Source organism: Mustelus asterias, chromosome 25 (assembly GCF_964213995.1).
Source record: "Mustelus asterias chromosome 25, sMusAst1.hap1.1, whole genome shotgun sequence".
In the NCBI taxonomy this organism is placed as follows: Eukaryota; Metazoa; Chordata; class Chondrichthyes; order Carcharhiniformes; family Triakidae; genus Mustelus; species Mustelus asterias.
Window position 1 is genome coordinate 12,646,296 of NC_135825.1, and position 24,233 is coordinate 12,670,528.

Consider the following 24,233-nt stretch of genomic DNA (forward strand, 5'->3'; position numbering starts at 1 on the left):
GATTTGAACCTGGGTTCCACAGATCTTGCCTGGGTTCCCTGGATTACTAATCAGATGACGGTACCACTACGCCACCGCCTCCACAGCGAGAGAGGAGGGCTGAACAATTCCAACCATGGCAGGAATCGAGAATGTGGAAAAAAAACATTTGAATCTACACAACTTTTATGGCAGGCTCCTCATTGCTGCGTTTTAATGGCGGAAACTCGTGTGTGAGTGATGAGTCATTGCTACAGTAGCTGGACCGCAGTCCCACATTTCTGTTCCCATTACTGATTTAAAGTGTTAGGTTTCACATCTAGGTTTCTAGACTGATAAGTTAAAACTATTACACAATGGATGTTTGTAGATGAACAGCAAATAAATTTGTCAAAGCAGTGATTCATCAGCCCGTGGTGCTAACAATCAAATTGCCTTCTAACCATTCGATATGTTGGTGCTTTCAATGTATATTACGGATGGAAACTGTCCTGATCTCCAGCGCTAACTTTGCAGCATTTGCCCCAGTATTCCATCAAGGTTACGGTGGACACTGAGGTGAATGGCACAGGTGGCACAGTGGTTAGCAATGCTGCCTCACAGAGCCAGGGACCCGGGTTCAATTCTGGCCTCAGGTCACTGTCTGTGTGGAGTTTGCACGTTCTCCCCGTTTCTGTGTGGGTTTCCTCCGGGTGCTCCGGTTTCCTCCCACAGATGAAAGATGTGCAGGTTAGGTGGATTGGCCGTGATAAATTAACCCTAGTGTCAGGGGGATTAGCAGGGTGAATATGAGGGGTTACGGGAACAGGGTCTGGGTGGGATTGTGGTCGGTGCAGATTCGATGGACTGAATGGCCTCCTTCTGCACTGTAGGGATTCTGTGATTCTATGAATCCCTGTGGAATTTCGCAGAATGTATGTCTGACAACATTTTCTGATTTTGCGCTTTGCCAGCAAGCTTCTGCAACTGGGAAAGCCTCACTGGGAATTCAGGCACAATTCCTCAATTATTTAAAGTGATCATCAGAAAAATTGTGTGCTTGCAGGATGTGTACACTATCGCTGCACACTCCAAGTGGATGAGACGCTCTGCCGGATGTGCACAGTTAGGAGTTGCTTCAGGAGAGTGAACTGATCCATTTTTTTGTGCTCTGTAACTGTTGATATTGTAACACTGTCCTCAAAATCAACCGCATTATTCTGCCTCATATTTATTCACCTCCTATTGCAGAGTTAATTGCTTCTCAATAAATTAATATCTCATTACTGCTCGTAAAAAAAATAAGTGCTTTAAGTGATTTGTGGAAATGGTCAGTTGCAAAATTTATTTTAACTTATTTCCATTTCTTTATTGGTGGCAATGCTGTCTCACAGCGCCAGGGACCCGGGTTCGATTCCCGGCTTGGGTCACTATCTGTGCAGAGTCTGCACATTCTCCCCATGTCTGCATGGGTTTCCTCCCACAGTTTGAAAGACGTGTGGGTTAGGTGCATCGGCCATTGATGTGCTTCTCAAACACGAGGCCAGATGCTCGGTAAATGAAAGGCTTTTATTTACTGTAATGAAGCAGCCAGTAATTATATACACTATCCCAGACTGAAGGGGTCCCGGCCAGAGCAGGGACTTTTATACCTCTCCCAGGAGGCGGAGCCCGGCTGGGATGTACCACAACACTATCTTACAAAGGTGTAACAACCCCACCCTAACCCCAACAGCAACAAGTAGCACAAGCCAACAGTAACATATGTACATCCTTGTAGTACTGGCCAGACCCTGGCTCAATACTATCCAGTGGGAACCAACGATGGTTCACCACAGCCATGCAAAATTCTCCCTCAGTGTACCCGGACAGGTGCCGGAGTGTGGCGACCAGGAGATTTTCACAGCAACTTCGTTCCAGTGTTAATGCAAACTGTCTTGTGGCACAGATAAATAAACTTAAAACTTATTGCCTGTTTCTTCAATAAAATCATCGCAGGTGGAGAAATTATCTCAGTTTGCCATGTGACACGATTACCAGGTTGCACAGCGAAATCATGAACAACAACGCTACTCCTCACATGGTCACCTGTCCCTGACTGTTCAGTCACTCCTATTAACCCATTCACCTTTTGTCACTATTAACAACCTTCATGCCTTATTGGCACCATTAACACTCCGCTTTGCCTTAAGTCCATGACCTTGGTCAATATTTCCTTTGCCCCAGTTGTTTAAGGGTGCCACAGTGGCTCAGTGGTTAGCACTGCTGCCTCACAGCGCCAGTAAAACCTATTTACTTTCCTCATGCCTGCTGAAGCAGCAGGTTAATTTTCTGCATCTCAGGTACAAGGACACCCAAGTCTCACTGAACACCAACATTTAATACTTTGTCGCCAGTCAAAAAATATTCATTTCTCTATCCTTCTTTCTGAAAGAAATGTCAGAGGTAATAGCAGATGCGTTAGTGGTTGTTTATCAAAATTCGTTGGATTCTGGGGTAGTGCCGGCGGATTGGAAAACGGCTAATGTTACGCCGCTGTTTAAAAAAGGAAATAGACAAAAGGCGGGTAACTACAGGCCGGTTAGCTTAACGTCTGTAGTTGGGAAAATGCTGGAATCCATCATTAAAGAAGAAATAGCAGGCCATCTGGATAAGAATGGTTCGATTAAGCAGACGCAGCATGGATTCATGAGGGGAAAGTCGTGCTTGATGAACTTGTTGGATTTTTACGAAGATGTGACTAGTGCGGTTGACGGAGGGGAACCGGTGGTTGCGGTGTTTTTGGATTTCCTAAAGGCGTTTGATAAGGTGCCTCACAAAAGGTTGCTGAAGAAGATTGGGTCACACGGAGTTGGGGGTAGGGTGTTAGCGTGGATTGGGGATTGGCTATCCGACAGGAAGCAGAGAGTCAGAATAAATGGGGGCTTTTCTGGTTGACGGATGGTAACTAGTGGTGTGCCGCAGGGATCGGTACTGGGGCCTCAACTATTTACCATTTATATAGACGATCTGGAGGAGGGGACTGAGTGTAGGGTAACAAAGTTTGCAGACGACACAAAGATAAGTGGAAAAGTGAATCGTGTGGAGGGCGTAGAAGGTCTGCAGAGGGATTTGGACAGGCTGAGTGAGTGGGCGAGGATCTGGCAGATGGAGTATAACGTTAACAAATGTGAGGTTATTCACTTTGGAGGAAATAATAGCAAATTGGATTATTATCTAAAAGGAAAAAAATTACAACATGCTACTGTGCAAAGGGACCTGGGGGTCCTTGTGCATGAGATGCAAAAACCCAGTCTGCAGGTGCAACAGGTGATCAAGAAGGCAAATGGGATGTTGGCCTATATCGCAAGGGGGATAGAATATAAAAGCAGAGATGTCTTGCTGCATCTGTACAGGGCATTGGTGAGGCCGCAGCTGGAATACTGTGTGCAGTATTGGTCCCCTTATTTGCGGAAGGATATATTGGCCTTGGAGGGAGTGCAGAGAAGGTTCACCAGGTTGATACCAGAGATGAGGGGTGTTGATTATGAGGAGAGACTGAGCAGATTGGGTTTGTACTCGTTGGAATTTAGAAGGCTGAGGGGGGATCTTATAGAGACGTATAAGATAATGAAGGGGCTGGATAGGGTAGAGGTGGAGAGATTCTTTCCACTTAGAAAGGAAGCTAGAACTAGAGGGCACAGCCTCAAAATAAAGGGGGGTCAGTTTAGGACAGAGTTGAGGAGGAACTTCTTCTCTCAGAGGGTGGTGAATCTCTGGAATTCTCTGCCCACTGAAGTGGTGGAGGCTACCTCGTTGAATATGTTTAAATCACGGATAGATGGATTCCTGATCGGTAAGGGAATTAGGGGTTATGGGGATCAGGCGGGTAAGTGGAACTGATCCACTTCAGATCAGCCATGATCTTATTGAATGGTGGGGCAGGCTTGAGGGGCTAGATGGCCTACTCCTGCTCCTGTTTCTTATGTTCTTGTGTTTACCAAAATGGATAACTTCACATTTCTCCACATTATCCACCATTTGCTACCATCCTGCCCACTCACCTAGCCTGTCAATATCTCTTTGTAGACACTTTTATCCTCCTCACTGCTAACTTTCCCACTGAGCTTTGTATCATTGGCAAACATGGATAGGTTAGCCTCAACTCCATTATCTAAACCATCCAAAATTATGGAGTACTTCGAAAGGTTAGTCATGGCACGAATCAATTCCAGCCTCCCAGATTGCCTGTATCCACTACAGTTCGTCTATCGCTGCAACAAGTCCATAGCAGATGCCATTTCCTCGGCCCTGCACTCAACACTGGAACACCTAGATAACAAAGATACCTATGTCAGACTCCTATTTATTGACTACAGCTCAGCCTCCAACACCATTATTCCTACGAAACTCATCTCCAAATGCCATGGCCTAGGCGTTGGCTGCTCCCTCTGTGACTGGATCCTGAACTTCCTAACCCACAGACTACAATCAGTAAGGATAGGCAACAACACCTCCTCCACGATCATCCTCAACACCGGTGCCCCACAAGGCTGTGTTCTCAGCCCCCTACTATATTCTTTATACACCTATGACTGTGTGGCCAAATTTCCCTCCAACTCGATTTTCGAGTTTGCTGATGACACCACCGTAGTGGGTCGGATCCCAAACAATGACGAGACAGAGTACAGGAAAGAGATAAAGAATCTGGTGAATTGCGGAAATTTCTTCTTCGCAGAAGAACGGCAACAATAATCTCTTCCTCAATGTCAGCAAAACGAGGAGATTGTCATCTCAGGAAGTGTAGTGGAGAACATGCCTCTGTTTACATCAACAGGGATGGAGTAGAAATGGTTGAGAGCTTCATATTTTTAGGTGTCCAGATCACCAACAACCTGTCCTGGCTCCCCCTTGCTGACACTATAGTTAAGAAAGCCCACCAATGCCTCTACTTTCTCAGAAGACTAAGTAAATTTGGCATGTCAGCTACGACTCTCACCAACTTTTACAGATGCACCATAGAAAACGTTCTTTCTGGTTGTATCACAGCTTGGTATGGCTCCTGCTCAGCCCAAGACTGCAAGAAACTACAAAAGATTGTGAATGTAACCCAATCCACCATGCTAACCAGCCTCCCATCCATTGACTCGGTCTACACTTCCCGCTGCCTCGGCAAAGCAGCCAGCATAATTAAGAACCCCACGCACCCCGGACATTCTCTCTTCCACCTTTTTCCATCAGGAAAAAGATACAAAAGTCTGAGGTCACGTACCAACCGACTCAAGAATAGCTTCTTCCCTGCTGCCGTCAGACTTTTGAATGGACCTATCTCGCATTAAGTTGATCTTTCTCTACACCCTAGCTATGACTGTAACACTACATTCTGCACCCTCTCATTTCCTTCTCTATGAACAGTATGCTTTGTCTGCATAGCATGCAAGAAACAATACTTTTTACTGTATACTAATCCATGTGACAATAATAAATCAACTCAAATCAAATCAAACCAGTGGTTAGCATTGCTGCCTCACGGCGCCAAGGACCTGTGTTCAGTTCTGGCCTCAGGTCACTGTCTGTGTGGAGTTTGCACATTCTCCTCGTGTCTGCGTGGGTTTCCTCCGGGTGCTCCGGTTTCCTCCCACAGTCCAAAGATGTGTGGGTTAAGTTGATTGGCTATGCTAAATTGACCCTAGGCCCAGGGGAGTTAGCAGAGTAAGTATGTAGAGTTATGGGAATATGACCTGGGTGGGATTGTGGTCAGTGCAGACTCAATGGGCCAAATGGCCTCCTTCTGCACTGTAACGATTCTATGATCCTTGTGGCATCATCCAGTAACAGACACCCAAGTTGCAAATGATTCCCAATTGATTTCAGGACTCCATTTTCTGTCCTTTTACAAATCCTCTCGTCATGAGAATATATAACCCAACACCATAAATAACTGGATGCAAATGTGTTGGGTATGATACTGCATAAGAAGTGGTGGGACAGCTGGAACTGTGACTAATGGGGCTGGGAGAGATTGCAGCATCAATGTTACAAAACCTAAGAACAAGTGACAGATGGCCCAGTGAGGGAGGGGGAGGGAGGGGATTTGCATAGGAACAAAAAATGTAAGGGACATTTATAAAAAGGTTAAGATGGAAGAGAAAGATCACAGTTTAAAGTTGTTGAACTTAACATTGAGTCCTGAGGGCTACCCACCAAGCAGGGGTCAGAAAATTCCAGCCCTGATCTCCGTAATGCTAACCATGAAACTATTATCAATTGTCAAAAAAAAAAGCATTTAGTTCACTAATGCCTATTAGGGAAGGAAACCTGCCATCCTTATCTGGTCAGACCTCCATGTGACTCCAGATTCACAGCAATGTTGTTGACTCTTAAATGCCCTCTGAGTAGGTCCAGCAAGCTACTGAGTTCAAGGGCAGTTAGGAATGGGCAACAAGCGTTGCCTTGCCAATGATGCCCACATCACATAGATAAAATTTTAAAAATCATTGTACTTTTCATGGATTAAGAAAGGTTTCCAGATTTTCTGACCCAATGGAGTCAGGCATTTGTTGGGATTTGGACATTGGAACCATTTCCAGGTCCAAACCCCATCCCATGTCGGCACTTGACTCCCAATGCAATGTTTTGCTTGGAAGGCCACTTTGTGGCCAGGGACAGCTCTCACTGACCAATCAAGGAGGGCAGATGGGTGGGTTCCCTACACTGGAGGGCCAGTAGGAGCCCCTCCGGCAGTGAGAGAGTGACTTAAAGGCAAAATACTGCGGATGCTGGAATCTGAAACAAAAACAGAAGATGCTGGAAAATCTCAGCAGGTCTGACAGCTCCACAGATGTTGTTAGACCGTGTGAGGTTTTCCAGCATTTTCTGTTTTTGAGTGAGAGAGTGACAGCCTGATAAGGAGAGGGAGGATATCTTAAGATGCGGGCACCCTTTCTGTGGTTTTAAAGTGATCCAATAAAAACTGCCCAGACTGTCCTCCATCTGCTGACTTGATTTGTCTGACTTTGGACAAGATGAGCTAATAAACCGACGCAATCTCATGAAACCTCCATGCCTCTATCTTCAGCCTAATGACCAATAATCTGTGTTGATTGTGGGATCAATAGTATTCAGGACACCAGGAATAACTCCCTTCCTCTTCCTTGTAATAATTTTACATCCATCTCAGAGGGCAGCGTGAGACCTCTTGTTGCACACATCCCAAAAAAAAAAGCACGTCCCACAATGCCACATTGGAGTGTCAGCCTCGCTTTCTGTGCTCAGATCCTGGAGTGAAAACCAGAGCTCTCTGACTCCGATGTGAGGACACTGCAACTGAGCCGCAGCGCGTGGATTTTGTTTTCTGAAAACTCCAATCAAGGGTATCGAAATTGTGCCTGATCGGAATTTGGACAAATTATCCCAAGCAGGAAAATGGCGAGAAGCAAATGAACTGGATCACAAAGCACATCTTATGTACAGAATTTAAATGATTTAATAGAGATTGCAAAAGCTGTACAGTTTTGACACTGCTTGCAGCAGTCGTTCTGTTCCCAACAATTAAACAGTTGATCCAATTCTTCAAACAACACTAAGAGAACAATTAGACTTTTATATAGCGGCCGAGTGTTGTACCATGAATGCAGTGGTACTTATTTATTCAAACTAGACATGCTGTAAGGTCTGAGGGTGTCACAACTGAAAACTGTCCTTTCTATTCTCAGCTTTTGCCATGATTGTGATCTCACAAGAGCTAAAGGGAAGGAAATGACTGGTTAGATGCTGCAGTGCAGAAACAGGGTCACTGAAGTAAAGATCTGTGTCCGCAAAGTGGAATTGTAGAACGTTGAAACAATGGGTTCTACCCTTCTCCTGTCCATTGCTTTCCTATCAGGTAAGAATGTATTTGAAAGGATGTGATTGCACTGGAAGGGGTGCAAAGGAGATGCTGCCTGGGATGGAACATTTAAGTTATGAAGAGAGATTGGATAGGCTTGGGTTGTTTTCATTGGAGCAGAGAAGGGGCGACTTGATCAAGGTGTACAGGATTGTGAGGGTCGTGGACAGAGTGGATATGGAGCACCTGTTCCCCTTAGTTGAAGGGTCAGTCACGAGGGGACATAGGTTCAAGGTGAGGGGCAAGAGGTTTAGGGGGAAATGTGAGGAAAAGCTTTTATACCCAGAGGGTGGTGACGGTCTGGAATGCGCTGCCTGGGAGGGAGGGTTGCCCTCACATCCTTTAAAAAGTACCTGGATAAGCACTTGGCACATCATAACACTCAGGGCTATGGGCCAAGTGCTGGCAGATGGGATTAGCTGGGGGTTCAGGTGTTTCTAATGTGTCGGTGCAGACTCGAAAGGCCTCTTCTGCGCTGTATAATTCTATGATTCTATGTTCTCCTTTGGATTGTTGAAAGCAAAAGAAATATATAGTTGCGTCAGTCTAGCCCGAAATGAAAACCTTGTGACATCAAGTCAGCTGTTGAGAAATATCCTTCTGCTTTGAAAAGCGATGTTATTTTTCGAGATCAGCATTAATTGTCTTTAGGGAAAAAGATTTTTAAAAATACCTCTCCTATTTCACAAAATAAATAATACAGCTCAATCTCAGTTTAACAAACTCTAACCACCTGATCGAACAATAATTTCCTTTAGTTTTGATTGGTGTGAGGCTAGGAGTTCAGACCTGGACGGAGAGAATTTTATGATCAGGCAAGATTGTTTTTCTGAATTTGTAATAATGGGACTTTATACCTTGAGCTCACCAAACCTCTTTAAGTGAACCGACTTGTTCAGTCCATCATTCTGATTAGTCATAAAATTTTACTTCGTAAATCAGTTGAGTCGTATCAATGAGTGTCAGAACGCAGTAATTTTCTTAATCTCAATGTATTTGCAAAATGAATGAGAATATTAATTGGGAGTAAGATATTATATTGTAATCATTTGATTTGAAATCTGTTGAATGCCACATTCCCTGTGACTTCCACAAATGCCAAAGCAGAGCAGGGCAAAGTTTTTAAACTTAAAGGGTGGCACGGTGGCACAGTGGTTAGCATTGCTACCTCATAGCACCATAGTCCCCAATTCAATTCCGGCCTCGGGTCACTGTCTGTGAGGAGTTTGCACATTCTCCCCGCGTCTGCATGGGTTTCCTCTGGGTGCTCCGGTTTCCTCCCACAGTCAAAAGATGTGCTGGTTAGGTTGATTGGCCATACTAAATTAACCCTAGCGTCAGGGGATTAACAGGGTAAATATGTGGGGTTACGGGAATAGGGCCTGGGTGGGATTGTGGTCAGTGCAGGTTCGGTGGGCTGAATGGTCTCCTTCTGCACTGTAGGGACTCTATGATTCTACTCTATAAGCAGTCAAAAAGGTTTCTAAAATTTATAGTTTTTAACCGATATTAATAATGTTGAGATTTTAACCACCAACAAACGGACGATGTGGTGACAAAATCTGACCAGGTGAGAAATCCCTGTCTTTGGAGATCGTACAGACATGTCACCATGTATATAAACTGAGCAACGCAGTCTGATAATCATGTTGATTAACAGGAGAATTTCAACCCCTTATGAGTTAAATAGGCAGAATCGTACAACTCATCAGTGAAACCATTGCATGCTTTGAACTAGAGTTCTGACTGATTTATTTTAAAGACTGTTTTTTTAAGTAATGAAATATTTGTACGACAGATGCAAAGTCCTCGTTGTTTATATTTCGCACCATTGGGATATACTCAACACCACCAACAAACAGAGGACGCCATTTTGCCTCCATTCCAGCCTTCTACCTGCCTGGGGGGGATGTTCCCCCATCTCCCGACACCCTCCCGTCCCTTTCCAGCGTGGTATTCCAAGACCTCTGCCAGAAATTGAATTCTGACAATTACGTCAAAGAACCCCCCACCCCACCCCCACCACTCCCTGCATTGGATGGTTTGCACTGCCATATTTCCCTGCCCAACCACATAAACCAGCTGGGAAGCCCCGTGGACCAGAAGATATGAGTCGCAATTGTGGCCTAAAGAGAATGGCACACACATACATTGTGTCTTCACAATACTTTCTCTATTATTCTTGGCTCTTCCACTGACATCTAAATGTAAGTGGGATCAATTCTACTGTACGAAGGACATAAAACATTGTTTATAAAGTTTATTTATTAGTGTCACAAGTAGGCTTACGTTAACACTGCAATGAAGTTACTGTGAAAATCCCCTAGTTTTTCACACTCCGGCACCTGTTCCGGGGGGGGGGGGATTTAGCATGGCCAATGCACCTAACCAGCACGTCTTTCGGACTGTGGGAGGAAACCGGAGCACGCGGAGGAAACTCACACAGACAACGTGTAACTCCACACAGACAGTGACCCAAGCCAGGAATCGAACCCGGGTCGCTGGCGCTGTGAGTAGTGCTAACCACTGGAAGACCCTGCCAGCGACCAACGACATGCCATCTTTGTCATCGCAAACCCGGCATTGGGGGTTCAGAAAATCCCAGAGCCAAGGACTATCTCACCACAAAGTAAAAAACAAACAGAAACTACCCCAGAGACATCATCAATGTGCATTGTAAGGATAACACAGGATGTCTCATCGAATCATAGAATCCCTGCAGTGCAGAAAGAGACCATTTGGCCCATCACGTCTACGCTGACTCTCCAACAGAGCACCTTACCCAGGCCCACCCTCTGCCCTATCCCCATAACCGTACATATTTACCCGACTAATACCCATAACCTACACACCCTGAGACACAATTTAGCATGGCCAATCCACCTAACCTGCACACCTTTGGGAAGAAGGCCACACAGACATAGGGAGAATGTACAAGCTTCACACAGTCACCCAAGGCTGGAATTGAACCCGGGTCCCTGGCGTTGTGAAGCAGCAGTGCTAACCACTGTGCCACCATGTCACCCCATCAAGAGGCTTTGTCAGGAATGTGTAGAGGTAAAGTTAAGGTGTCAGAGGTAGTGTACAAACCTCCAAACAACCCATCTACCCAACCGTTGGAGCAGCACCTGTCCCACATGTGGCAGAGTCTGCAGATCACACACTGGACTTATCAGCCATCAGAAACCCATGGAACCAAAGTGGAAACAAGTCATCCTCAATCCAGTGGGACTGCCTTAGAAAGTGCAGATAATACACCGTTCTCTGGTGCTCCTGCAAACTCCTCAGATTGTACCTTCTCATAGGCCATGTTAGCCTGTGACAGTACATTCACCAGCCATTATTACAGTCTGGCACATCAACGTCTGACTCCAACACGGATGTGAATGTTATAATCGACTACACAAACAGTCTCACTTCTTGTTTGTTGAACCCAATAAGAGGAAATCTGAGAATGCTTCAGAAGGAACAAACCGTTCTGCAAAACACCACCACAATGTTCTAGACCACACCAAGCAAAGCCTTCTCGGTGCACTTCCCCACAAAAACTGTAAAAATGCACCAATTCTTTGCTGTTTCGTTTCTTCCCACTCTTTCCACCCCAACCCTCGGGTCTCTTCCCTCAGAGCCAGATCAATCATTCTGGATCTGTCTCTGCTCCCTCCCTCCCACCGAACTCTGCTTCCACTATATTAGTTCCAGTCCCTTCTTCACAGCAAGATGGCTTCAGCCCTTTTCTCCTATTCGTCTGAAGTCTTACGTCCTGCTACAACGTACCTTCTCACCCATCTCTCAGCTGGATAAAGTGCAATGTAAACAGGCTTATCAGCAATTTTAATTAAGTTTAAGTTTAAGTTTATTTATTAGTGTCAACACTGCAGTGAAGTTACTGTGAAAATCCCCTAGTCGCCACACTCCGGTGCCTGTTTGGGTACACTGAGGGAGAACTTAGCCAGATCAATGCGCACTGGCAGCATAGATAGTGAGTGACGGGGAACAGGGCAGTGGTGAACAGTTAAAGGAACGTGATTTTCCATGATCTTCCATGATTTTTCCATGATTTTCTAAGTTATTTAACGAATTGGAGGAAGGTATATAGTGGGGTTTCCCAGTGGTCAACATTAACTCACTACATTTTTTGATTTTATATTAATGACCCAGATTTAGTTGCGACAAGCACAATTTCAAAAGTTGCAGATGAACACAAAACTTGGAAGCATTGTAAACTGTGAGGAGGATAGTGATAGACATCAATAAGACAGAGATGTTGTGGTGAAAGGGGCAGGCAAGCGACAAATGAAATTTAAGGCAGAAAAGTGGGAAGTGATTCGTTTTGGGAAGAAGAACAAAGAGAGACAACGTAAAATAAAGAATACAGTTCGAAAGATAACGCAGGAACTGAAGGCACTGTTGCTAAGTTTGCAGATGATACAAAGATATGTAAAGGGACAGGTCATATTGAGGAAGCAGGGGGGCTGCAGAAGGACGTGGACTGGTTAGGAGAGTGGGCAAAGAAGTGGCAGGTGGAATACAATGTGGAAAAGTGTGAGGTTATGCACTTTGGAAGGTGGATTGGAGCCATAGTCTATGTTCTAAATGGGGAAATGTTTAGGAAATCAGAAATCACAAACGAAATTGGGAGTCCTTGTTCAAGATTCTCTTAAGGTTAACGTGCAGGTTCAGTCAGCAGTTAGGAAGGCAAATGCAATGTTAGCATTCATGTCGAGAAGGCTAGAACTCAAGAATAGGGATGTACTTCTGAGGCTGTATAAGGCTCTGGTCAGACCCCATTTGGAGTATTGTGAGCAGTTTTGGGCCCTGTATTGGAAGGATATGTTGGCCTTGGAAAGGGTCCAGACGAGGTTCACAAGAATGATCCCTGGGATGAAGAGCTTGTCGCATGAGGAACGGTTGAGGACTCTGGGTCTGTACTCGTTGGAGTTTAGAAGGTTGAGGGGGGGATCTTATTGAAACTTACAGATACTGTGAGGCATGGATAGAGTGGACGTGGAGAGGATGTTTCCACTAGGAGGAAAAATTAGAACCAGAGGGCACTACCTCAGGTGAAAGGGACGATCCTTTAAAACAGAGATGAGGAGGAATTTCTTCAGCCAGAGTGGTGAATCTGTGGAACTCTTTGCCGCAGAAGGCTGTGGGGGCCAGGTAATTGAGTGTCTTGAAGACAGAGATAGATAGGTTCTTTATTAATAAGGGGATCAGGAGTTATGAGGAAAAGGTAGGAGAATGGGGATGAGAAAAATGTCAGCCATGATTGAATGGCGGAGTAGACGCGATGGGCCGAGTGGCCTAATTCTGTTCCTATGTCTTATGGTCTTACAGGAGCATAGGACCTGGGGGTAAATGAGCACAAATCATGTGACAATGTTGATTGAGGAAGCGGTTGAAAGGCCATACAGGATCCTGATCTCTTTAATTCCAGGCATAATGTACCACAGCAAGAAGGTTATGGTCAACCTCTGGGAAACACTGGTGCAGCCTCAATTCAAGTCCAATTCCGGGAGCCACACTTTGGAAAGGACAGGGAGATGCTGGAAAGAATGCAGAGAACATTAACAAGAATGTTCCCAGGGATTAGTGACTTCAGTCGCATGGATAAATTGGAGAAGGTTCTGCTTAGAGGAGATTGAGAAGAGGTGCTCAAAATCATGAGGGGTCTCGACAGAGCACAAGTGGAGAAATTGTACCCATTGGTGCAAACGTTGATGAATGGCTGAATGACATGGCATGAACCATGTTTACGCAGTGAGTGGTTGGGATCTGGGGTGCACCAGTTGACAGCTGGTGGAGGCAGATTCAATCATAGTTTCCAAAAGGAAATTGGGTAACTATCTGATTAGAAAAAAATTGCAGGACTATGAGGTCAGCGTGGAGGTGGAGGACTAGCTGAGTTGTTCTCACAGGGAGCCAGAATTGTCATGATGGGCTGAATGAAGTCCTTCAGTGCTGCAATTATTCCGCATGCCTCACACCAAAAGTCCAATGTTACAGTAGAGTGGTGCAAAAGATTTGGAGCATAAGGCAGACAAACTCACTCAAATTTGAGAGTATTAGATTTTTTGCTCCCAGCTGTGCTTTTCAAAATTAAATGGGAGAAACATCGGGATCTATGTGAAGGAAATCAGTTGTCCTCACAGATCTGTGCCTCATTTTAGCATTCGCATCGATACACCTGACGGTACTCTCAATACCCCTGCACAATAACACAATAACTCTCATGAACCTTCCACCTTTAACTCCGGGACCAAACTCTACCTTCTCATCACTTTCTCCATACCTTATCTGCTCCTGTATCTTAGGGGCAGCACGGTGGCACAGTGGTTAACACTGCTGCCTCACAGCACCACGGACCCGGGTTCGATTCCAGGCTTGGGTCACTGTCTGTGCGGAGTTTGCACATTCTCCCCGTGTCTGCGTGGGTTTCCTCCGGGAACTCCAGTTTCCTCTCTGAAAGTCTGAAAGACATGCTGGTTAGTTGCATTGGCCATGCTAAATTCTCCCTCAGTATACCTGAACAGGCGCCGGAGTGTGGCGACTAGGGGATTTTCACACTAACTTAATTGCAGTGTTAATGTAAGATTACTTGTGGCACTAATAAATAAACTATAAATTTAAACATTATCCAAATCTCAAAAAAATATGTTCACTGTTCGAACACCTGGCCTCTCACTTCTCTCTAAATTTATATATCCCCCTTCGGTCTCACCCATGTATGATCTTTCATGTACACATATTGGGCATGTTTGCCACTCTAGACCTGTTATAACTTCCACAGGTCCAGAAGATGACTTTGGATCGTAGGGCAAATTCTACCCCCAGACATTCCAATCAGGACTCCACCCCCAGTTCCTCTGAAATCCACGGCAATTTGGAATGTAACAGTAGGCCTTTCCCCATCCCTGCCTGGCATCTTCTGCCTGATCCAAATCCCCTTTGTCAAACTGGTGCTTACTTTTTGTTGCATCTTTGTTATTAAAAATGTGGAAGAAACAAACTCAGTAAAGTGCTAACAATCAAGTAGCTAAAATGGGGAACACTGAAGCAAGTGGGTGGCACAGTTGTTAGCACTGCTGCCTCACAGAGCCAGGGACCCGAGCTCGATTCTGGCCTCGGGTGACTGTGTGGAGTCTGCACTTTCTCCCCGTGTCTGCGTGGGTTTCCTCCAGGTGCTCCGGTTTCCTCCCACAATCCAAAGATGTACAGGTGAGGTGGATTGACCAAGGTGAATGTGTGGGGTTACGAGGACAGGGGTGGGGACGGGCGTGGGTAAGATGCTCTGTTGGAGAGTCGGTGCAGACTCGATGGGCCGAATGGCCTCCTTCTGTACTGTGGGGATTCTATGAAGAGTGCAGTCAGTGAATAAAAGCCAATGAGATAAACAAGAGAGTTCCAGAAAGATCAATGAAGGAGCCACTCAGAGAGGATGAAAGAGTGGAAAACCAACAAAACACCAGAGAAGGTTCCAGAAAATGAAAATGAGTGGCATGCTTAGAGAGAAGGGAACATTAATTTTCTTACATTTCTCGGAAGTGTAAAATTATTGTATTTTAAAATGTATGGTATTTTCACACTTACAGTTACTTACGCTTCAATAACTGGGCCAAGTGAAAAAGTTGCGACAGTGGGAGGAACAGTCCAATTCAAATGCCGGTTCGACACATCTTATCATGATTATCAGAAGTACTGGTGCAGAGGCTTTTACCGGAGGAGCTGTACTGTTTTAGTGCAAACCCAAAACCATGAGATGAAAAGCCACGATGGCAGAATAAAAATTCAAGCTAACAATGCAAAAGGAGAACTTATAGTTGATATGGAGCGAATAACACAAAACGATAAGGGCTGGTACTGGTGTGGAATAGAGAGACCCCACATTCTGGATCTACTAAGTTCCACAGAACTTAAAGTAAATCAAGGTAGGGCACAAATACATGTTTATTTGTGTGTGTATATTTAAGAATTTAATGACATATTTATATTATACAACAGGTTTATATAATTTAATGCAGACTTAATTGTATATTTTGTCAATTGTCCAAGATCCTGGTTTCTCAGTCCAATGTTAAAATGTTAAAAATTAGGACAATATTGTAAAACCATTGGGGGGGGGGGATTCTCCCGTCCCACCCACCACAGGAATTGTAGTGGGCAGGGGGGCGGACCACGCAAATGTCCATTGACCTGGGATGGGATTCTCCGGTTTTGGGGCGAACGAGGGCGGAGAATCCCACCCCATGTGTTGTGCTTTGATCGTTCTACTTAATGCAGAATTTCAATGAGTAATCACTGCAAATGTATCTTGCTGGTGAATCTGTAACATGAGGATAGCAAATAATCAAATGATATTTTTATACTTCATTTCGAATAGCTCCGAAGCCATTTGCAAAGGACAAGGAAAGACTAAGGTAAATGGCCAATGTATTTGAACTGGCGTACTTTGAGCATTTTTAAAAATATGACTGCGCAAGTGTAATAATCAGAAATGTTCTCGCAGCATTTGTAAGATTTTTTTATGAGATGTGGGCATTACTGGCTTGGCCAGCATTTATTGCCCATTGCTAATTGCCCTTGAGAAGGTGATGGTGAGCTGTACTCATGAACTGCTGCAATCCATGTGGTGTAGGTACACCCACAGTGCTGTTAGAGAGGGAGTAAAGACTTTGATCCAGTGAAGGAATGGCAATATAGTTCCACATCAGGGTGGTGCCAGGGTGCCAGGGGATGGGGAGGGGGCAGTGCCCAGCTGCTCCTGTCACCACCTGGGGGCTAAACGCATCTCTGAGCCCCCAATCTGGTCATTTTTGGAAACCAATCATGATTCCTGTCGGCGTGATGTCAAGCCAGCAGAAGCAATGATATGGGGACGGCAAAAAACTTTTCTGCTAATTTAAATGTATTTAAATTGATGGGAATTAGTTTCATGTCTTCATGCCTGATTACGTTGCTGACGGGGGGTGGGGAAGATCTCCCAGCCATTATGGCCCTCTTGGAAGAGTTAGCAGCCATGACAGGATTTGCATCCAGTGCAAAATCGCCCCCTGGTTCTCACGTTGAATAATTTTCCTGATGAAGTGACTGTGCTGAGGAATTTCATCTTCTTAGACTCTGAGGACAACTTCCTATCTCACCAATTCCATTTGCCCCCAGCAGCCATTGGTGACCTAACTTAACTGAATGGTCAACGAATGCTGAATAATGGGTGGACTGGACTAAGATTACTCAAACACAAACCTTTTGAGTATCATTTTAAATGTATTCCTTCCAGGGATGTGAATGTTGCTGGCTAGCGCAGCATTTGTTGCCCATTCCTAACTACCCTTGTGAAGGTGTTGGGGTCAGCGGGGGGATGGTGATGAACCACCTTCTTGAATCACTGCGGTATGTTTGGTGTAAGTATACCCACAATGCTGTTAGGGAGGGAGTTCCAGGCTCTAGACCCAGTGACAATGAAGGGATGGCAATATGTTTCCAAGTCAGGATGGCATGTGGCTTGGAGGAGGGGTTTCATATGGTGGTTTTCCCATGCATCTGCTGCTCTTGTCCTTCTAGGTGGTAGAGGTCACAGGGTTGGAAGTTGCTGTCGCAGGAGCCTTGGTGATTTCCTGCAGGGCATCTTGTAGGTGGTACACACTGATGGCACTTGCATGGGTGGTAGAGGGAGTGAACGTTTAAGGTGGTGAATGGGGTGCCAATCAAGCAGGTTGTCTTGCCCTGAATGTATCAAGTTCCTCAAATATTGTGGACTTGTGCCTTGTAGATGCTGGACTGACAGTTACTCACCTCAGCATTCCCAACCACTAGCCTACTCTTGTAACCACAATATTCATGTGACTGGTCCAGTTCAGTTCTGGATTTTGAGAGTGTTTATAGTTGATAGTATACAAGTAAAAGAGATCATCTTTCAATTAGTTTGAGTTGGATTCAAGAACAGTTTCATAAATTAAAACACATTTTTCTTTCATACAACCTCCCAGTCCTGTACGGTTGGTTTACACAATGTCTTCACAGGAGCATTATCAAGCACAATTTGGCTTTGATATAAGCAAATATTTGGCCAAAATAAGCATCTTAAAGGTGTAAAGGGAGGTAGAGAGACAGAGAGCTGTATGGAGGGAATTCCGGAGCTTGGGGCACAGGCAGCCCATGGCCACCAGTGGGGGAGCAATTAAAATGAGGGATGCTCAGAGGCCAGATTCTTAGAAATGCAGATATCTTGGAAGGTTCAAAGAATCATAGAATCCCTACAGTGCAGAAGGAGGCCATTCGGTCCATCAAGTCTGCACTGACTCTCCGAAAAAGCATCTTACCCAGGCCCACCCCCTGCCCTAACTCTGCACCCCCGTGCATTTACCATGGCCAATCCACCTAACCCGCACATCTTTGAATACTAAGAGACAATTTAGTATGGCCAATCCACCTAAGCTACACATCTTGGGACATTAAGGGACAATTTAGCATGGCCAATCCACCTAAGCTACACATCTTGGGACATTAAGGGACAATTTAGTATGGCCAATCCACCTAACCTACACATCTTGGGACATTAAGGGACAATTTAGCATGACCAATCCACCTAACCTACACATCTTGGGACATTGAGGGACAATTTAGCATGGCCAATCCACCTAACTCACTCATTTTTGGACACCAAGGGACAATTTGGCATGGCCAATCCACCTAACGTACACATCTTTGGACATTAAAGGACAAATTAGCATGGCAAATCCACCTAAACTGCATATCTTTGGACTGTGGGAGGAAACCTGAGCACCCGGAGGAAACCCACGCAGACACGGGGGAGAATGTGCAAACTGCCCGCAGACAGTCTCCCAAGGCGGGAATCGAACCCTCGTGCTTTGAGGCAGCAGTGCTAACCACTGTGCCACCATGCCGCCTTTGTAGGGTTTGAGGAGATACTGAGACATTGAGGCAGGAGGTCATGGGGAAATTTGAAAACAAGGATGGGCATTGAAAGAGAAACCAGAAAAAAAAATTAAATGGCAGAATTGAATTTTTGGAAAATGCAGATGTTAATTTATATTTACTGCATGTTTAACCAACAGCTTTAGGGAAATGGAACCTTCGTACCACACTTTTCGTGCAGTATTTTGCACACCAACCACATTTCTAGAACTGAAATAATTGAATGTTCTCGCCCAAAACCACTTGTAATCTTTACCATAACTCTGCTCAGCAGCACCTCATCACAGTTTGCAATGGCGAGACCATTCTGTGGGACACATGTTGATTGAGGTGCATTTCTCTGCATTTCAGTGTCATCCAACATTTCTGTAACGAGTACTATCCTCCACATGACTGAGGGGTGACCAAGTGCGAGTCAGACTGGGAGTCTTTGCTACTCTATCTAAGCGACAAAGTAATAAGCTCTTGATTGTTTTATGAATGCAAAAGGAAGACAGTTTTGGGGTTTGCTCGCTATTTATCAGAGTTAGTTAAAGACGGTGCAGTCAATACTGGTTAGGCTGATTGGCCATGCTAAATTGACCCTAGTGTCAGGGGGATTTGCAGGGTAAATATGTGGGGTTACGGGAATAGGGCCTGGATGGGATTGTGGTCGGTACAGATTCAATGGTCCGAATGGCCTCCTTCTGTACTGTTGGGATTCTATGATAATATACACTCAGTTTTCATGTTGTGCCTGTGATGGGGGTGCTGAACTTAAGAACATAGGAATTGCTAGAAAAAAAAGGAATGACTGAAACCCACCTAGCTTGCCTTCTACCATCCTGGCCATCACACGATATAATGATAATAGAGTTGTTGATTAATAGAATCATAGAATCCCTTCAGTGCAGAGAGAGGCCATTCAGCCCACACCGACAACAATCCCACCCAGGCCTTATCCCCGTAAACCTGTTAGTTCTCCTGATTCTAAGGGGCAATTTAGCATGGCCAATCCACTTAACCCACGCATCTTCAAAGTGTGGGAGAAAACTGGAGCACCTGGAGGAAACCCATGCAGACAGGGGGAGAATGTGCAAACTCCACACAGACAGTCACCCAAGGCCAGAATCGAACCCAGATCTCTGGTGCTATGAAGCAGCAGTGCTAGCCATTGTGCCACCGTGCCGCCCAAATCATAGCCAATAATTGTAGTCAATCTCTATCAATTGGATGACAACAGGGGCATGGGTATGCTGTGGAAAAAATCCCTAGAGGGATTTGGAATGTTTATTCCTGTTAGAAAAGCATGTTGTGCGTTGTTTATATTGCAATATTTTCCAAATTCTAACCATTTGCATGAGGTGGTTCAGTTTTGCGTTTACAAGATGGCACAATGGTTAGCACTGCTGCCTCACAGCGTCAGAGACCCAGGTTCGATTCCCAGTTCGGGTCACTGTCTGTGTGGAGTTTTCACGTTCTCCCCGTGTCTGCGTGGGTTTCATCCGGGTGCTCCGGCTTCCTCCCACAGTCCGAAAGACGTGCTGGTTAGGTGCATTGGCCGTGCTAAATTCTCCCTCAGTGTACCCGAACAGGCACCGGAGTGTGGCGACTGGGGGATTTTCCCAGTAACTTCATTGCAGTGTTAATGTAAGCTACTTGGGACACTAATAAATAAACTTTAAACTTAATTTTATGACCACTTAATCCTTAGAATTTTCACACGCCATGATGGTAAGAAGCAAGATCATATTATAGTCAACACCAAAATTACTTTCGTTACCGTTACATTAATATTCACAACCAAAATTGTGCCAGGAATTCAAATTTCTTTCACTCGATCAGTGGCGTCCTAGAACCTAAATTCTGTAATTTCTTCCCTAACACTTTCTATCTCTTTAAAACTCTCCTCTTCTAAGTTGCTCTTACCTGAGCAGTTGGTTACCTGTCCTGAGGTCTCACCATGTGACTCAGTGGAAAGTTGGTCTGATAATATGTCTGTGAAAAGCCTTAGATAATTTTACAATATTAAAGGTGCTATATAAATTCAAATCGTTGTTCTTGCGTTTGCCCAGTTGTATAAAACATTTACAACTGACTGCCCTGCCCTATTGTTCGAGAGGCTCAGAAAAGTAAGGAAATTGGAAAGAGGATTGGTTTATCTTTTTAAAGAAAGGGTGCGCTTTCTCTCCAGAGTTTTCCCCTGTTCACCTACTGAGGTTCGGCTGAGAGATCCAAGTTATCCGTGATGGACTGGAAAGAAATGCAACATAGTTAGAATGTAAATGATAGGAGACAAAGACAACAAGGGCAAGACTTGATGGTGTGAAGAAGCAACAGTTGTCCCACCTTCTCAAGGGCAATTGGGGCTGGGCAATAAATGCCTCAGCCAACCACATCCCATGATCAAATAGAAACAAACTGGCAGATATTGAAAACTGTTGCGTTATTGTACATGTTTACATGCCTTGGCCCATGCGTGGCTGATTGCATGCCTGCCTATACTCACATGGTTTCTCACTGTTTATCCGCTAACCGCCCAGACTTTTCCTGACACTCGGACTAATCTTTGGAATTTTGACGGTGATGCTTCTCGGGCTTGTGATCCTCGTCATCAGAAAAATAAGAAAGCACAAATATAACGGTAAGCTCTGAATTAAAAAGCAATTTTCACACAGCTAAAACGGATCCCATCAGGCAAACAGACCCAACTGCAACATAGGAAAAAGAACACCTGGAGAGAGACCTTTAACAAATCACACCCGTCGAGGCCATAGGAACATGGGAACATTGGAATTAGGAGCAGAAGTAGGCAATTCAGCCCTTCAAGCCTGCTCCGCCATTCAATCAGATCATGGCTGATCTTTCCCTTAAATCCATCTCCCCACCTGTTCCCCGTATCCCTTTAACCCTTCTTTTTATGAGAAATATATCTATCAGATTCCACCACGCTATGGGGCAGCGAGTTCCACAAATTCACCACCCTCTGCGAGAAGCAGTTCCTCCTCATCTCAGTTTTAACTCTATCGCCTCTCAACCTATACCTGTGACCTCTTGTTCCAGATTGCCCCACAATGGGAAACATTCAGTCTACAATTACTCTACCAATCCCTTTTAGTACTTTATCTACCTCGATCCAATCCCATCTTATCCTTCTAAACTACAGCGCGTATAAGCCCAAACTGTTTAATCTCTCCTCTTGTGTCAACCCTTTCATAGAATCATAGAATCATACAGTGCAGAAGGAGGCCATTTGGCCCATTGAGTCTGCACCGACCACAACCCCACCCAGGCCCTATCCCCATGACCCCATGCACTTACCCTAGCCAGTCCCCCTGACACTAAGGGGCAATTTAGCATGGCCAATCCACCTATCACGCACATCTTTGGACTGTGGGAGGATACTGGAGCACCCGGAGGAAACCCACGCAGACACAGGGAGAATCCCCGGAATCAATCTGGTGAACCTCCTCCGAACGGCCTCCAATGCCGCCACATCCTTCCTCAAATAAGGAGACCAAAAAGTGGACACAACACTCCAGATGTGGTCTCAGCGACACCCTACACAATTGCAACAGCACTTCTCTACTTTTACACGCCAGCCCCCTTGCAATAAATGCTAGCCTTCCGACCGACCTCCATCTGCATGTCAACAGAATGTACATTTTGCAACGGCAGAAATCTCCGTGTATTTTCATTTTAACCTGGCACCAGGCTCAGTGAAGCAGTGAGCCAAGGGTGACGGTACTTCCTTTATCTCTTTGGAAGAATAGGAACTCTGTTGCAGTGTCTATTCAGCGCAGCATAATAGTGACAGGATTGCGAGTAACATCGTGGCAATTTGTATGTGGCACATAGCAATGTTTATTGTTCCTTGCTGATGATTTTAAAAATGCTTGGGAGTCATTTTAGCAACACAAAGGTGATTTTATTTCTTAATTAAAAGGACTTCTTGTCTGTATTTTCTCTCTCTTTTGTGTGCTGAGAATCAAGACTCCAGTTTGGTACTGGAGAAAGAAGTGGAACAATTATAATTTTTCGAAAGCAGGATGTATGAGTGAGCTATCAAATATCAGATGATCCCTTTGCAAATAGAACTGCCATTATTAAATTAGCTGATGAATAATCACGTGCAGAACTGTTCGCAATTTGTCGACTTGTCACCCATTTCAGAGCGAGATTCAATTAAAACAATTGAATCAGGCAATTCCAAAGAAAACAAAAAGGGATTCTGTTTACGCAGCGTCCTCTGTACCCTGATACTCCGAGGTACTTCACACTCAAGGCATGGTGGCACGGCGGTTAGCACTGCTGCCTCACAGCACCAGGGACCCGGGTCCAATTCCAGCCTCGGGTGATTGCGTGGAGTCTGCAGGTTCTCCCTGCGTCTGTATGTGCTCCCTCCGGGTGCGCCAGCTCCTTCCCACACTCCAAAGGTGTGCAAATTAGATGGATTGGCCATGCTAAATTGCCCCTCAGTGTCCAAAGATGTGTAGACTTGGGGATTAGCAGTGGGGTTGCGGGGATAGGGCCTGGGTGAGTAACCCTGTCACAGAGTTGGTGCAGACTTGATGGGCTGAATGACCTCCTTCTGCACCATAGATTCACTGATTCAATGTATTTCTTCTTTAATATTGCTGAGAAAAGAGACATGCTGTTGAAGTTTTTCATCTTGTACTCATCAGGACAGATTCACAAGAATAACTAATCTCAAAGAGAACAACAATTTGTGCTGCATGGAGAAGAGGGTGCTGATTGGTTGGCAAGTGAGTTCTTGCAAATCTTTCCATGATGAATACAAAGCAAAAAGTTTCGCCAGCATCTCTTTATTCAGCAATACTCAGCGCTATCAAGTGACAACTTCTTAAATGTTATGATTATTGATAAATAGAACAGGAAGCATGCTTAACAAGGCCCTACGTACACCAAAACCAATAAATGACCAGATAATGAGGACAATGTCCACAATATTAATACAAGCTCATGCAAATCTCACCAGGATGGGAACCTCTTGCTGACACTCAGGGTTCAGCCTTTTGAGGCTAATTACTCACAGCTCCAGATGAAGATCAGGAGCAGAATTAGGCCACTCAGCCCATCGAGTCTGCTCCTCCATTCAATCATGGCTGATATTTCTCTCATCACCATTTTCCTGCCTTGTTCCCTAACCCCTGATCCCTTTATTAATCAAGTTCAAAGGGAAGCTACAGCATAATATGTCAGATATTCTTCCAAATATCAGAAAGGCTCAAAAAAATGCATCTTAATCGATTGGCAGCATTTGCCGAGGCAAAAATGGGAGAGGACTGAAGCATGGTGGGGATAAATGTGAGAATAGGTCATCCAATTTAACTGCGGATAAGTGGTAGAATCATCCAGTGGGCGGCACAGTGACACAGTGGTTAGCACTGCTGCCTCACAGTGCCAGGGACCCGGGTCCAATTCCAGCCTCGGGTGATTGCGTAAAGTCTGCAGGTTCTCCCTGTGTCTG

General features: G+C 45.0%; 1 protein-coding gene across 1 annotated transcript in view; it reads left to right on the forward strand.

The window, feature by feature from the left end:
• The first annotated feature begins 7,767 nt into the window (after window positions 1-7,767).
• The window catches only part of LOC144511711 (polymeric immunoglobulin receptor-like), a 67,150-nt gene continuing 50,684 nt past the window's right edge, over window positions 7,768-24,233 (forward strand). Inside the window, exons 1-4 of the mRNA XM_078241937.1 lie at window positions 7,768-7,822; window positions 15,421-15,756; window positions 16,209-16,245; window positions 21,286-21,386. Of these exons, the coding sequence (XP_078098063.1) occupies window positions 7,783-7,822; window positions 15,421-15,756; window positions 16,209-16,245; window positions 21,286-21,386 (514 nt within the window). The 5' untranslated portion in view covers window positions 7,768-7,782. The remainder of the gene's footprint in view (window positions 7,823-15,420; window positions 15,757-16,208; window positions 16,246-21,285; window positions 21,387-24,233) is intronic.